Source organism: Carassius auratus, chromosome 21 (assembly GCF_003368295.1).
Source record: "Carassius auratus strain Wakin chromosome 21, ASM336829v1, whole genome shotgun sequence".
NCBI classification, from domain to species: Eukaryota; Metazoa; Chordata; class Actinopteri; order Cypriniformes; family Cyprinidae; genus Carassius; species Carassius auratus.
Window position 1 is genome coordinate 18,465,901 of NC_039263.1, and position 15,845 is coordinate 18,481,745.

At 35.8% G+C, this 15,845-nt stretch overlaps 1 protein-coding gene across 3 annotated transcripts in view; it reads left to right on the forward strand.

Moving 5' to 3' along the window:
• The first annotated feature begins 6,154 nt into the window (after positions 1 to 6,154).
• The window catches only part of LOC113038792 (voltage-dependent N-type calcium channel subunit alpha-1B-like), an 82,355-nt gene continuing 72,664 nt past the window's right edge, over positions 6,155 to 15,845 (forward strand). For all 3 annotated transcript variants that reach the window (XM_026196448.1, XM_026196449.1, XM_026196450.1), the window contains exons 1-3: positions 6,155 to 6,258; positions 6,348 to 6,500; positions 7,854 to 8,041. In XM_026196448.1, the coding sequence (XP_026052233.1) occupies positions 6,374 to 6,500; positions 7,854 to 8,041 (315 nt within the window). In that variant the 5' untranslated portion in view covers positions 6,155 to 6,258; positions 6,348 to 6,373. The remainder of the gene's footprint in view (positions 6,259 to 6,347; positions 6,501 to 7,853; positions 8,042 to 15,845) is intronic.

A 15,845-nucleotide genomic window follows, 5' to 3' on the forward strand; every position in this document is an offset into this window, starting at 1 on the left:
GCATGTTTCTCAGTTATCCTAGCTTTAAAGGGATAGTTCACCCATTAATGAAAATTCTGTCATTTATTATTGACCCTCGTGTCGAGGACCTTTATTCTTTTTTGGAACACAAATTAGGATATTTTTTTGATGAAATTCGAAAGCTTTCTGACCCTGCATAGACAGCTATGTAACCGTCACATTCAAGGCCCATAAAGGTAGTAAGGACATTGTTAAAATGGTCCATGTGACATCATTGGTTCAACCGTCAGAACGCCTGCTCCATCAGCAGTATTGCACAAATGTGTAAGAGTACTCTAATGTACACCATCAAAGACTGACACGGAAGCGAAGAAATTGTTGAATAAATTAGTTATTTTTGTTTTCTTTCCGCACAAAATGAATTCTCGTAGCTTAAGGTTGAAGCACTGATGTCACATGGACTATTTTAATGATGTCCTTACTACCTTTCTGGTTCTTGAATATGGTAGCTGCGCTGCTGTCTATGGAGGATCAGAAAGCTCTCGAATTTCATCAAGAATATCTTAATTTGTGTTCTGAAGGTGAATGAAGGCCTTACACTTGACTTTTGAAATGAAATGAGGGTGAATTTCCATTTTTGGGTAAAATATCCCTTTAAATATCAACTAGAAAGTCTTTAATAATAGAAACTTTATTTTCATAAACTATCATTCAAAAGTAAGATTTGTTCTTCTTTTAAAAGAACCTAATACTTTCATTCAGCAAGAATGATTTAATCAATCAAAAGTAATAGGAAAGAATGAATCTACAAGATTCAATAAAGAATCCAAAAAAATGTTTTAGAGTTTCCATGAAAAAATTTTACCAGCACAACTATATTCAACATTAACGATAAGACGACCCAAATCAGGATATTTGAATGATTTCTAATGTGACGGTGATAACTGGAGTAATGATGCTGACAATTCAGTTTTGCCATCACAGCAATAGGCTGTATTCCATTTTTAAATATATTGAAATAGAAAACAGTTATTTTAAATTGTTACAATAATTTTTTTGACTTTTTTTAAATCAAATAAATGCAAAAGAGACTCCAAATCTTTCTTTCCGACTTTAAAATTGGTTGAGTGATATTAAATGAATGTAAACAATACAGATATTTTTTTTCTTTTTCTTATTTTTGGAAGATGATATTAAAATATCTATTAAATGAATATTCAGAATATTCTTTAGGGCCCTGTTTACGCTTGAGATCTATTTTGGGGTGATGTGGTCAATAACTGAGTATACTGGATACAGTTATAAACAGGATCCAAAATGTTTTGTGCTTCGATCACTGAAACATGCTCAGTAGAAGTCAGAAACACACTTCACCACATTATAAATGCTAATGCATCCTGATGCATCCCAGGCAGTAGGCAAATTATTCCTCCAAAACCAGGGTTTTAACTTAACTGCAGCTTGAGTACGGCTTTAGAAAGAAAGATATTGACTGAGTGCAACATTCATAAAGCCAGGAAATATACATGCACGAGATGTGCAACTCAGATCATGTAACACACATCAGATGTTCAGTTCACTTGAATAAAATAACAAGGGACATTCTAGTTGAAATGGATTAAAACATTTCATTCTAATTCAAAGTCTGCTATATCTGGTGTAGTGGTGACTTATGGTGATAGTTCTTTATCATAACTCTCCATTTAAACTTATTGCTCTCTAAAAGAAACAATTCACACATTAAAGACATTAAAGAGATCTAATTTGTGCCTTTACAGCAGGTCGTCTTGACTCATGTGAAGGTGTTCGGCTCATAAGATCATCATTTGCTGACAAGTCTTCTGCTTGTAACACCTTCCTGATACATTTCCCTTCAGATTCTGCTCAGGTTGTTCTCTAGGCTGAAGGTCTGATTGCTCTGTTGAGGTTGTGAGGTCACTGTGTGCCCGAGGCTGACTGACAGCTCTCCTCTGACACTGGATGATCATCTGAGAGGGAGAAGTCTCTTTCTGAGATGTGTGAAAAACCTAATTCCAGCACTGTGCAACAGTAATTACATCACAGCTCCCCCGCTGAGGGTGAAAGTCTCTCTCTCACTCTCCCTCACCGCTGCTGTCTCTCCCGCTTCTTCTTTTCATCCTGTCTTACAGTTTGTAAGCGCTGGCGAGTGCAGCGTGACTTTGGCGGCTCATTCAGTCGAGTGCCACAAATCAGCAGCTGTCAATCGCAAGTGTGCATGAGTTATGAACTGCAGTGACTGTTTCAGCTCAGAGATGGTTTTCATAAATAAAATCAACCCCTAACAGCTTTTTTGGGGGTTCATCATCTGACTGCAATCTTTTGTTAAAACAGCCATACTGTATATGCTCATTTTGACTTCTATTGTCTCCGTAATGATTATGTGCAGGGCTAAATTTGATGGTAGCTCATTTCAGTTTTAGCTTGTGATAATGCAAAGCAGGAGTTGATTGTCAATTTCTCATGACAGCTTGATACTGTAAAGCAGGATTTTCCTGCATCTATTTTTGTTTCTATATGTGTTATTGTGTTTTGTGTCTTTAAGTGAAGGTGTTTCTCTTTGACCAATAGCAGATATCGCTCCGAGCCATATTTCCTGTGCCTGAGTTTGGTGCCCTTGTGTAGAGATGTATTCTGTCATCGATAAGCGGGATATTAAAAATCTTTCCTTTTTGCTGCCAGCTACCCTGCTACATTCAAAATAATAAAGCTCTTTTTCTGCTAGTCTCTTTTCACCACAAGCAACCAGAGTCTTATCTCACCACGAAAGTCCTATAAAATGAGTTTTTCAAACGCTTATATAAAATTTAATCTTATTTTAGTCATGTATATCTGTCATCTTTTCCAGTAGTGTATTAGTGTTTTTTTTTTGTATAGCCCATACTCATACATGCCAACCCCCCCGATTTTTCCGGGAGACTCCCGAATTTCAAAGCCCCTCCCGAAAATCTCCTGGGCCGACCTTTCTCCCGAATTTCACCCGATTTCCACCCGGACAACAATATTGCTACACCATCCGTCAATGGGCGCTGTTTCAGACTGAGCAGGGACTTAGCAACAGCCTCTGGTGGAACGGCAACGACATTCTGGCGTTGTATTGCGCATGCGCGAATTTAACTGCTACTTTGTGACGTTCTACTTTAACGGTCTACTACGGGAGAACAGCTGATTTGCCGGAGTCGCTACAGCGTGGGAGATTAGGTAAATAAATGTTATGTTTTATGGCATATGACACTATAATTTGCATCAGTTTATGATTGTCTGATCACAAACGATCTCATTGGGAATACCGAGAACATCTATATAGGTAATAAAAAAATATTTTATTTTACCATGATAGGTAAACAAAAAACAAAAAAAAAGAAAAGTTAGCTTGATTGCACTGTAAGTCGCTATGGATAAAAGCGTCTGCTAAATGCATAAAAAAAATAAAATAATAATAATCTACCAGAATTGGTAGGTCACATTTTCTGACTCGAAATTCATTTAAGCATTCGTCTTCCTCCATGTAATCAAGGTTAAAAGGCAATTTTGCTTACATGGTAAATCTAGGTTTTTAGACGTATTTACATCATATAATATTAAAAACTCATCTTCTGACAAAAGATTGCCATTTAATGCCAAAAGCAATCCATCTCTTGCTTTTTTAAATGAAATCTTTTTGTATCTCAATAAGTGAATTAATGCTGCGTTGCGCTGTCCTGTTTACCGTTGCTTAATGATTTTTACGTTCATGGCTACGGCGGTGTGACAGCAAACTTCTGGTCACTGTAGCCGTTCCATTCGCAGCAGTTGCTTAAAGTCCCTAATAATAAAGGTTACACCTCAAAGTCAAGCGCGGCAAATTCAGAACAGAAAAAGAAGCAGAAGAAGAAGGGGAAAAGGAAGAAAGCAGAGACATGGTGAATAAAAAGAGAAAATATGCCTGCAAATTCCTAACTGAATGGATTGGGTTGGGTTTGCATAAATGGGGTTGGGTTGTGATGGGTTGTTGTTATTGTACATAATATGTATGTATAAATTATGTACAGATAAATTAATTATATTCTTCTTTACGTTTGTTTATGTGTGTGATTATATATGAGCCCCCCCCCCAGCCTTTTGAATATCTCCCTAATTCTGAGGTCTCAAGGTTGGCAAGTATGCCCATACTTGCATGTTTCATACTTTAAAGTGGCCCTTTTCATTTTATGAAACTTGTAAAAGATGGAGAACATTTGGTAGAGAATTTTCTTTAAAAAAAATTCAATCTGAAATTGCTCGAAAATTTAGCAAATACAAAAATTACAAGACAAGTAACACATTGAATTAATTATGATTTAAAAAGACTGAAAGTGTATATATAATATAAATATTATTATATTATTTTATATTCCAGTTTTCGATAATGATTTTATTATGTTATTATGTTAACATTAATTATCAAATAAAAATAATATATTAAATTATGTAATATTATATAAGATAAATAATAATTTTAAATTTTCACAACAAAATATGACTTCTAATAATTATTATTATTGTTGTTAAGTATTATAAAATGTAAAGATTATGTTCAATAATATAATTACAGTAAATATCTGTTATAGAAGATAAATATTATTTGTATTATTTTATTATTATTTTTTTTAATGATTATTATTATTATTATTATTATTTTATGATGCTTAATAATAATAGTAATGATAATGTTGCATATTTAAATATGAGATTATTTCTATTAAGGATGTAACCAAATATCTAAGATGATGGAGTAATTTAAGAATGAAACAACCTGTACTTATCTTTTTTTTATTATTATAATTTTTTTATGTTGTCCAGTAATCTTTGATTTATTCACAACTTCTAAAAGTATGCTTTTTTTTTGCAGTGTATACACAAGTAAATCCTATATATTACTCATATTTGTTATACAGGTTATATTTTAAATATGTATAATATATATATTTATTTTTCATTGAATGTCACACAATAAATTCCGTTTTTTTGTTTTGAACATTTTTATGTAAAACAGAAGAATTTTTAATACAAACTTTCAATACAAAGTTATTTTTATTCAGCAGCAGTGAAAATATTCACTGTGACTGTGCTGATTATGATGCAAGAATTAACATCCGCTACGTCACAGTTTCTTTTATTTTTTTTGCGCGTTGTCTTGATGGTCCCTAGCATGTTCTGTATGCCTGTGAGGTGTACAGCTCAGACTGCACGGCTCCAGCAGAGGGCGCTGTTGTCGCCACACAGGATTTCGGTTTCCTTAAAGGTCAGCTTTATTAAAAAAGAATGCTGAAAACTTTGCTAACTCTTCCTCCTTGTCTAACTTTCCTCCTCTTCTCTGTTTGGGTAGTGAGTTAGATAGATTGCGGGGGTGTTGCGGCAGCTCTATCATATTTAATGGGGCATGTCTGCTCAGCCTCACAGTACTCTGCATGATCCCTCCACCCCAACCCTGCTGCTAGCCTCTCTTCCCTCTTCGCATGCATCCATCTTTCTTTCAGTCTCTCATCCTCTTATTCTCTCTCATTTTATGAGCAAATCAGATCACATGTCAGTGAAGAAAGATGCCCCTTTGCCAAACATAAGAACTGTAACTTTTATATAAGGCTTCTCAGTTTGCCTGCTGCGAGCTGATGATTGTGATTTAATGGGGAGATCTTCTGCACACATGCAGTGTGCGGCTGGTTCCACTCCAGTGCTCCTGAGGACACACGGGCTCATGTGCGCTACGCCAGCCAGCTACATTTCCTTGGCAACGTCTAATGGCTGTCATCTTGGCGGTGTCACTGTGGTGATGGGATTAGATTAGATTAGGGTATGCTGATTTCCCAGAACACAAACACACAGAACACAGAAAGCTGACAGTCCGGTTTCTTCTGATGGCTACCTTACACGAGTAACTGACCTAAAGGGCGATCCAGCCATTTGATACAGTGCCAGATGAGACTTAGAGACACTTTGCGCTTGTTCGTTTTGAAAAAGAGAAGTAAATGTATAAATTGACACATGTGATATTTTATTTTGCTTGCGTTTTGAAATGCTGAATGCATGAAATAATTAATTAATTAATTCAGAAATATATGTTATTCAATATTATTAAATCATTTGAACTATTATTATTATTATCACATAAAACATTGTCTATAATGAATATTAAAAGATACATTGCATGTTTGTGTATTTGTGACAGGATTTTAACCACACTGGGTTCACAGTTTGACTTAAGAACGTTGCGGGCCGTCAGAGTGCTAAGACCCCTCAAACTGGTGTCTGGAATCCCAAGTAAGTGTCTGGCAGTACAATACACTTCAATGTAACAGTGTCTAACCATGATTAATTTAACTAAATGGAATGTTTCTCTCTTTTTTTAGGTCTTCAAGTAGTATTAAAGTCCATTATGAAGGCCATGGTCCCCCTTCTTCAGATCGGACTGTTGCTCTTCTTTGCCATTGTTATGTTTGCCATCATCGGCGTTGAGTTCTACATGGGCAAATTCCACTTCACCTGCTTTAAAATAGATACAGGTTAGTTCCTGCTGTGGAAGCAAAAAAGGCTTCTTTGAGAGCACCGAGGAAATAAATCTCACTGCCACTGCAGTCAGAGACATTTCAAAGCACACGATCTCAAAACAGCTCTTTGTAAATTAAATTAAATAACGAATTCAGAGAGTCCAAGGAAAGCGACTCCTTATTAGTTTATATTGAAGATAATAAAGACATTCCAGCAGAAAGAAAACTGCATTGGTGTCACAAAATATAAACTAAAAGTGAAGACTCCATTTACACAATAAAGCCTTTGCGAGACATATCCAGAAGATTTTTGCAGAAAAAAATTTTTTTTCTTTCATTATCTATGTTTTTCTCCTTGTCTTCTAATGAAAACATTAAATGTAAATGTTTATTAGCAATGCATTGTGTTCTGGTGTGAAAGTACATAGATGTGAGGAGATTTTACCCAAACAGAGCAAACCCTGCCATTCATATTTTAGGATTGAGGTCCTTTGCAAGGGGATCATCATATTTGAGGGTTTAAATCCCTGCTAATCTACACTATTTTTTGAGCTGTATAACGCCCATATCATGACCCAGATACAGTATAATGTATCACAAGGTCCTTTTTGATTCCCACCCCTAATTCCAATCAACATCTGATTTTGGTACATCCTAGTGTACCACATGATTGATTGATAGAAGCAAATGCAATCACATTTCTTAAAATAAAAATCCTGCTGCAGAATATCATTGATTGCCATTGTAAAGCAGATGTTTTCCTGATTTATCCTGCAGGCGAGCGTAGCACACTTACTCCTGAATCACTGAGTGATTTTTAAAGGTCTTTTGTGACACAGAAGGAGGTAAAAAGAGAGAAGTCGTTTCTTGAAAGAGCTTGGAGAGCAAATGTTGTTCTATTGTATCCGCACAGCACGGCTCTCGAAGATGAGGACATAAGCTCTGCTATTCCAGCTGGAGGCTGTGTTTGTGTGTATGCACATGTCTGTGTATTTATGTACTATACTTCTGTGTCCATGGTGTGAGGGATCTTGACAGGTTGTTAATGTGATATGTGCATGAGAGCTATTTTAGTTCAACACAGTGCATGTAATTAGCTTGTCTCGGTAATGAGGTTTCCAATAAGAAGCTGAGCTGCTAACATGTGCTCAGCTGCTGCCTGCTTCACCCCTCAATCAGCAACATCAGCAGGTGATATGCCTCAGAGAGAAAGAGAGAGAGATTGTGTGTGTGTGTGTGTGTGTGTGTGTCTGGTCAGTTTGGAGAGAGTAGTTGCATTAATTTACCTTTCAAATGTGTAATGATTATTAATGATTCAAAGGCCTGTCATTTAATTCACAAAGGTTTGTTTTCTGTTTGTGTGTGCAGGAGAAAAAGTTGGTGATTACCCATGTGGAGCAGAACGTCCTTCAAGAGTGTGTCCCAATGGAACAGTATGTAGGGAGTACTGGACAGGACCCAACTTCGGCATCACCAATTTCGATAACATCCTCTTCGCCATCCTCACAGTCTTCCAGTGCATCACCATGGAAGGATGGACCGACGTACTGTACCATGTGAGTTCCTATTAGAAATCATTTCATGGAATATTTTCTGCAAAGGATGACAACTTTTCTCCGTTCTTCAGCCCCACATCATGCCAAACCCTTATGCTTTTCTTTCTTTTGTAAACCAAACATAAAATAAAATGTGAGGCTAAATCACATCACTTATTTCCCATAAAACGTATTGGTCAGTTATAATTCCAAATGGCAAAAAAAAGGTCAAACTTAGATGTCTATACTATGTTTCGAGTTTTCAATGGCTGCGTCTACTACTCTATAAGCTAATTAGCTCACAGGCCAAATTTACATTTGAAACTACAGTACATTCTAAAACTGATTTTGGACAGGCTTCTGGTGCAGCATTATGGTCTAGGCTACGTACGCTGCTGCAGAACAAGTATGGACTTGCTACTGCCAATAGATACACAGACATGCAGTGAACAAGTAAGATATGCTGCGTGAATATGCATACATAAATAGCAGCTCTAGACAGGTGGTGCTGGGGGAGGTGGAGGGTTTCGTAGGAACTTTAATTGCAGCCAGCTTTCAGCAAACACTGAACCAGTCTATTGTTGAGCAAGCAAGTTCACTGGCTGCAGAATCAACACAGGCCAATCAGCTTGTGCTGTGTAATAAATTATGTGTTTTATAGCAGATTGCAGGTAAAAGACCTATTAGCCTGCACCATCCAGTTTCCCAGCTAACTGAATCTTCGCAAAGAGCTTGATTGACATGCGATCTGACCAATCATAATGCAGAATGCACCATTTTGTCTGATAAACAAATCAGCCCGGAGAGTAGATTAACTTTGGTGGACTTCAACTTGAAAAATGACGTGTACCTTGTTCCATACTATAAGTAACCAGCTCTGTCTTGTCTGTTGGCACATTGTCAGTTTCCTCTTTGCTCTGTGATTTCTTTTTCACTGTGTGAGAATATGGAGTGTACTGTGAAAGTTGCATGGCTAGTCGGACATAGCAACAGCTACTAAGGAGGGCAGGTTTTTTTCAAAAGGCCAGTTGCCAGTCGTAACTTTCAGATGCCTTTTTTTAATTTTTTTTTATTATCTCAACATTCATGGATTTGCATGCTATTTTGGAACTTGGTATTAATCACCATCACATGACTTACAAGATGACAAAATCTGAACTAGATTTTCAATACACTGAAAGTATTAAATATACGTCCCAGAAGTAAGTCACAGGAATGGAACATGAGGGCGAGTGAACAATGGCATAGAGTAACTTTCATTTTTAGGTGAACTATTCCTTTAATATTCACTCACACAAACACACCCACAAATATCCATTTGCAGACATACAAAGTCTTAAATATGGACGTGGAATATTGATCTCAAAGGCTTTTTAAATAATGTGTTATGTTTTAGAACATCTGACAGTCTGTGTTCTGCTTGTCTGAGTGTTGAGCTCAGGAGACTTTCTGTCTTTCTGTAAAGTTGCTAGAATCTGTGCGTGCTGATGTGAATACTAAGTGGAAAAGTGGAAAGAATTCTGCATAGTTTAATTGTACACAGTTGTAAAAATGCAAAAGTGCTTTTATGACGAGCAGGAATTTCACAGTTATGGAAAACCCTGCTGCGGCCATCTGTTTTTAGCACAGGTCAGTTATTACAGAGACATCACGTTCAGAATAAACGCTGGCATGGACAGTCTCAGTAACACTTCCAGAGAGCGTAGTATAAACCCTGCTGAGTGACAGAAGAGACAGACTGCTGTAGTTTCACCTGCTCCCCTTCTCACAGTTTAGAAATGTGTACAGAGCATCAGGCTGCCAGAACATGTTGTGGGGCAGCATATGTCACCCTGTCTCCACACTGCTCCCTATCCCACCACAGACTGAGACGAGAATTATGGTAAACTGAACCCAAACTGTATGCTGCCAACCTGTTCCTGTCATATGCGGAGGGCTGCTGGTTATGCTGATACCTTCTCTCTTTCTCTCACTTTCACTTACCGGCTTTTTAACACATGAGCTCTGTTCCACAACCCAGCGAGCCGTATCATTGTCTACTTCATTCTAGCATTGTAACCATAATAGAACCTCTCAAATGAACAATTGGAATGCTAATATTAGGTAAAATAATCCTTTTTAATCACATTGAAATATTATATACCGTAATTTCAGTACTCAACAATAAGGATGTTTTCCGCTTGCTAAGATTATTATTTTTTTTACATTATTTTTTAAAACACAAAATAATAAAATATAAAATAAAAATATATGTATTTCAAATATTTTTTTAACCATTATGAAGAAAGCACAAGTATAATTAAAATATATTGAATATAATTTAATTCCACTTTATTTTTTATTTGCATTAATAGTTTTTAAAAATATTTCTAAATATTATTTCCACATTTCCTAATGTCTAATTTTTACATTTAATTATTTTAAAAACAATTTTATTTTACATATAATAATTTTTTTGCATCTACAAAGTGTGTGTGTGTATATATATACATATATATATATATATATATATATATATATATATATATATATATATATATATACACACACTTTGTGTAGATGCAAAAAATTATTATATGTAAAATAAAATTATATAATTAATCATTTTACCTAGCAGACAAGCTAAATAAATGTTGATAAGGAGTTTTTGCATCCAAATATTACATTAAAAAAAGGTTTTGGAACAGGGTACCTCCCTCCATTCTCTACTCCTTTGCAGTGCAGTGTGTTCTTAGTAAGTGCAATAAACCTTTTTCACAAGGCAACTTTAGCACAGCCGTATGTGTGAGTGTATCTTATTGGCATGGGCTTGAGGGCCACATAACCTCCCAAACTGCACTGGTGGCCCTTCAGGTATTCCAGAGGGCCTTTCAAAACAACTTTTGTTCCCAGAATACTGTAAAAACACGTCTCTGGGAGACCATAGGCAGCTTCATAATTTTATTGCCAATTTGAAACTACTGGAGCTTGTAGTTAAACCATTCCTTTCAGCCCAGGGGCTTCAATCCTATTTCATAGAGACTGACTCGTTTATAAAGTTGCTCAGTGAACTTCTTAATCCCTCTGCATTGACAAGCAAAGACCTATAATTGGTGACAAATAGAGAGTAAATCAATATATATATAAATATAGTTAAGTGTTCCTGTAGCTCAACTGGTAGAGCATTGCATTAGCAAGCAAACTAGCGCAAGGTTGGGGGTTCGATTCCCCAGGAACACATGATAGGTAAAAATTGATAGCCTGAATCATAATATTAAGTCGCTTTGGAGATATATATATATATATATATATATATATATATATATATATATATATATATATATATATATATATATATATATATTGTTCATCATAAGTCTTAGATCTTTCCCAGAAGTCACCCATATGAGTGCCATTTCAACAGTGAGCCAGAAGCTAGTTTGAGGTTGGAAAGATGGATAGAAACTATCTTGTAGCGTGCTTTGTTTTTCATATTAGCACCAGACTTTTTTAGTAATTGACACTGCAAGCCAGTTAACCCTCTGAGGTCTAAGGGTATTTTTGGGGCCTGGAGAAGTTTGGTCATGTGTGCTTTTTTCAGTTGCTTATAAACATCTAAATGGCTAAAGTCTAATCTCACTGTAATCAGCACAAGCTGGGCTATAATAATATGTGAGCAGCATGTATGTACATGATTGTGTTTGAGGGAAAAAATTGTAAATGCGTGGTTAGTGAAAAACTAAAAATGTTAAATAACATGAATAAGGCAATAAAACACATACAGAACATTGGTTCCTGGGACTTTTGAGAACTGGAGCTTGTAGCCTAGAATACTTCTTTCCAAATTATGTGAAAATTATCTTGTTTACTCACTCACAGAAAACATTATATTGATTTTAATTTTCTAAGACACTTTTTGTTCGTAAAAGTCATATGCGAGTAGGCTTCAACTATCATGAATATCATTGTGATTTACACCTGAGAAGACAAAGGCCTGCATAATGAGAGGCGTAATGAGCCATTCAGTCAGCTGTGCCACTGTGAGGGAGGAGTTACAAGAAAGAATGTGAGGACAAAATAAATGTATATAATTTTATGTTTGTAGTTTATTAAGAATATATTTAATTATCGCACAACATAATTTAATTTCCACTTGGGAGTGCAGTTAAACAGTTTATTAAGAACTATCAAAGCTGACTTTCAAACTGATAAATTGAAAGAACAGCATTGTTTGTTACATTTTTTACAGTAACATTTATTTGTTACATTTATATTATTTACATCAAGCTTTTGTATGGTATAGTGTATATTGTTATTAAAACTTCATAATGATTCACTTGATTATACATTTAGTCAGGAATTATAGTTTGGAAAAAGTCTAACTAGTAAAATGTTTACACATTATGTGAAAACTAGTACAAGTGAATAAAAAGAGACTTGTTTATGATCTCTGCTGAATAAAGCGCTTCATTCTTTTTTCAGGGGAAATGTAAAATCCTGAGGTAATCCTCATCACATCTTTTTGGGGTGAAAATATGTCTTATTCTTCTCATTGCGCAGCAAACAGTAAAATAAAAAGAAACACTTGAACTGTCTCGCTGCTTTGTTTCTGTTGTGTGGGCATATTCAAGTTTGAAACAATAGAATCTGAATAGAGCGTTCAGCGCGAGGGCATGGTCGCATTAGAAGATAAACGGATACGTGAAAGACGTACATCGCGTTGTATTCATATGGATTGCTTCATCACAGAATATTTGTTTTCGGCAGCACTTGTTTAGTTTAAAAGTAGACATGTCAGGCTTTCTATAGATATATCTCTCATGTCTCTTCGTTGAGTATTCACTGAGCTACAGTTCATTTTGATGACGTGTTTGTAAATGAAGATCAGTGCAGACAAAGGCTGCAAACAGCACCCCCTGTTTGTTATATTTATTTTAGAAAGTTTTTTTGTTATTATGTCTGTATACAAAAAATGTAGACCCTTTACAGACTCGTTTGATGTATAGCTCTTATCTGTACGATCAAAACTGAAAGTTTAGTTTAAATTCTTTTCGGGGTTACCAGGAGAAAATGCCTCATAATGCGTAATTCATAACGCGTGAATCAACTCCAAAGGGTAAATGTATAGAAAAAGCACAAAGTCTGAAATCAGCCTCTCTCTTAGTAAGTCAGAGAAACTGTTGTGACTAATACTTTTATAAGGCTAAACGCTATGGAAGACATTGTGTGTGATGCTGCTTTTTGAGATGCTATTTATGGTTGGAATCCAGGATGGATCGCATCATGAAATAAGAATAATGGCAGCACTCCATTTTCTAGATTGCATGTCAGAGTAGCTGGATTGAGACTCCTTGGATTGATGTCTTTATGGTGCTGTGATGGAACAGCACAATGGAATAATGGGATCGTCTGTAATGGATTATACGCATAAATTCTGTCTTTCACATCCTAAATGTTCATCCAGTGAAAACACTAACAACACTGTGATATAGATTCATATTCTACAATTCAAATCCCACCTAAACACAACTGGTTGAAAAATTGAATTGAACCGGTTGTCTAAATAGAAAAGCATTTTCTCTATTAAGCATCACATTGTAGCTCAATAAATGAGAGACAGGTAGAGGGCTAGAGGTTAGTGTAAATTTCTCAACCTAAGGAGCTCCACTGGTAAATTATCCCTACCCATAGTGAGCTCCGGCCCAAACAAGCCAGCGGGGGCGGAGTCCTCGGCTAATGACATGGCAGTCCTCATTTCATGCCTGTTAGTTTTATTACACTCTCGCTGTGCTAGAGATTAATTGCTTTCTGCTTAATTACCACTGCTGTGTCATGCTTGTTTGAGGATTCTGGTCAGATCCCCTGTGGTGGAGCAACACTACCTGTTACAGTATGGTGCTGCTGTTGTCGAGAAAAGTAATTATTTATTTAAATTATTGTTCTTTTTTTTTAAACAAAAATAAGTTAAATGAAATGACAGATGTTTTTGTCTATATGTCTATTTATATGTCTTCAGCTATACTAGAATTCAGAGTACAGTCGTCAAAACAACTTACGAAACAGATTGATTATTGTCCATTATGATTTGATGGATTAATTTGCACCTGATTGGATTTGTTTAATAAATTGTGTCAGTTTTTTAAGTCGTTCTAGTGTTATGGAGCTCACAATCTTTGGTCATTTTCAACTACCTACTTAGAAAAATGCATTAGAATCTCATTTGAGTTTGGACCTTTAACTTGAAATTTTTTAAGTTGTACTGAAAGGACATTTTTGTGAACATGGCAAAACCCAGGAAGATATGCAGATAATGATAAACATTCAGTTTTAAACAAATAAAGTGGCTATCATTAACTAAAAATAAGCCTGAGTTTCTATGACATAATACATTATAGTTTAGCAAACCTTTTGCAAAACAGGAGTGGAAAACAAGAACTTTCTATTCATTTATTTCTGTTCTTTCTATTCACTTTGTTTCCTTTGTTCCCTTCCCTTTTTTTCAGAAGTCTGATTTTTAATGGAGTGCAGCGTTAAGCAGACAGAAACTAGATTGGTTTTCTTTCGATCACTGCTCCTGAAAATTGCATTTTGCAACAAAACGATCTGAAATAATTATGAGGCACCTCTTTGTGGCGATTTAGAATTATTCTTATCTTAATGTTGTTCTGCCTACAGCATCTTTAACCATTGTAAAATCTACCTTCTGGTCAAGCATTTGTAATGTTGACTTATCTATAAAAAAAAAACAGTCTCTTTATGAGATGTCATTTATTGACGCATAAGAGTATGCTGCCCAAAATGAGACATTATGTGTTCTGTAGACCTGTGAGACCATGTATTAATTGTTATGTTACACTAAAATGTATAGTCAGTCAGCAGCTGTCATGCTATTCCATGTATCCAGTGAGTGTTTCAGTGTTTTTAGTCTTGTTACTGAGGCTTACTTGAGTCACCAGGCCTCTGTGCACCTTGACCCTGTCAGCCAGTCGTCCTGGGCTGTCAGACCCATCACTGAGCTCATTAAACCTCTTTAAAAATAGCCCGTTGTGAGCAGGATGGGGTACAGTCATATTTGGGTGCATGCAGCATTGACACTATTCAGGCTTTTCCCCTTCTTTCTCCTTCCCCTTTTTGTTATAAAACTAATAAAACTAGTGGCGGGTGGCAGTGAAAAATATGCACAGATGGAAATCTGTCAGTCCAGCTTAACCAGGAGTTAATGCTCTAAAATAATGCTGCATCATAAGCCAGTGGCTTTCATTATTACTAATAATGGCATGCTTGTGTGCCCAAAAAGGTGCAGCAGCAATAATTATCTAATGAAGGTCAAATGATGGAGAAAAACATTATGTCAAGGCATATATCCACCCATGGTGCAGTCGAGACACTTCCAGCATTTTAAAGAGCTGATTCAGGTGTATAGATCACAATATTTGACTGATGATGTACAGTTTAAGTGAAGTACGCTACATAATTAATTAAGTCATAATGAATTAAGTCGGGTGCTAAATCAAATAAATAATGCAATTCATTCTTAATTTCTGAATTTACCCCACTTTTATTGCATGAAAGGAATTTTCTTGGCATGAAGGGAAGAGGAAGATATGTGGCCTTGATAGCAGAATAGATTAGCTTATTATATAGTTTGTGTTCCTCTAAGGACTCTTAGAACAAATACTACACTTGACTTGCTTGATCTGATTCAGTTGGCTGTGCATAATGCTGAATAAAGCATTATGATAATCAGTGTTTATAGATTGAGTAGATGCATGTTTGCGCACTGTTTTAAGGAAGTGTTACAAAAGCCTTAAAGGATGTAATAGATTAAAGAAGATACATTTGATAA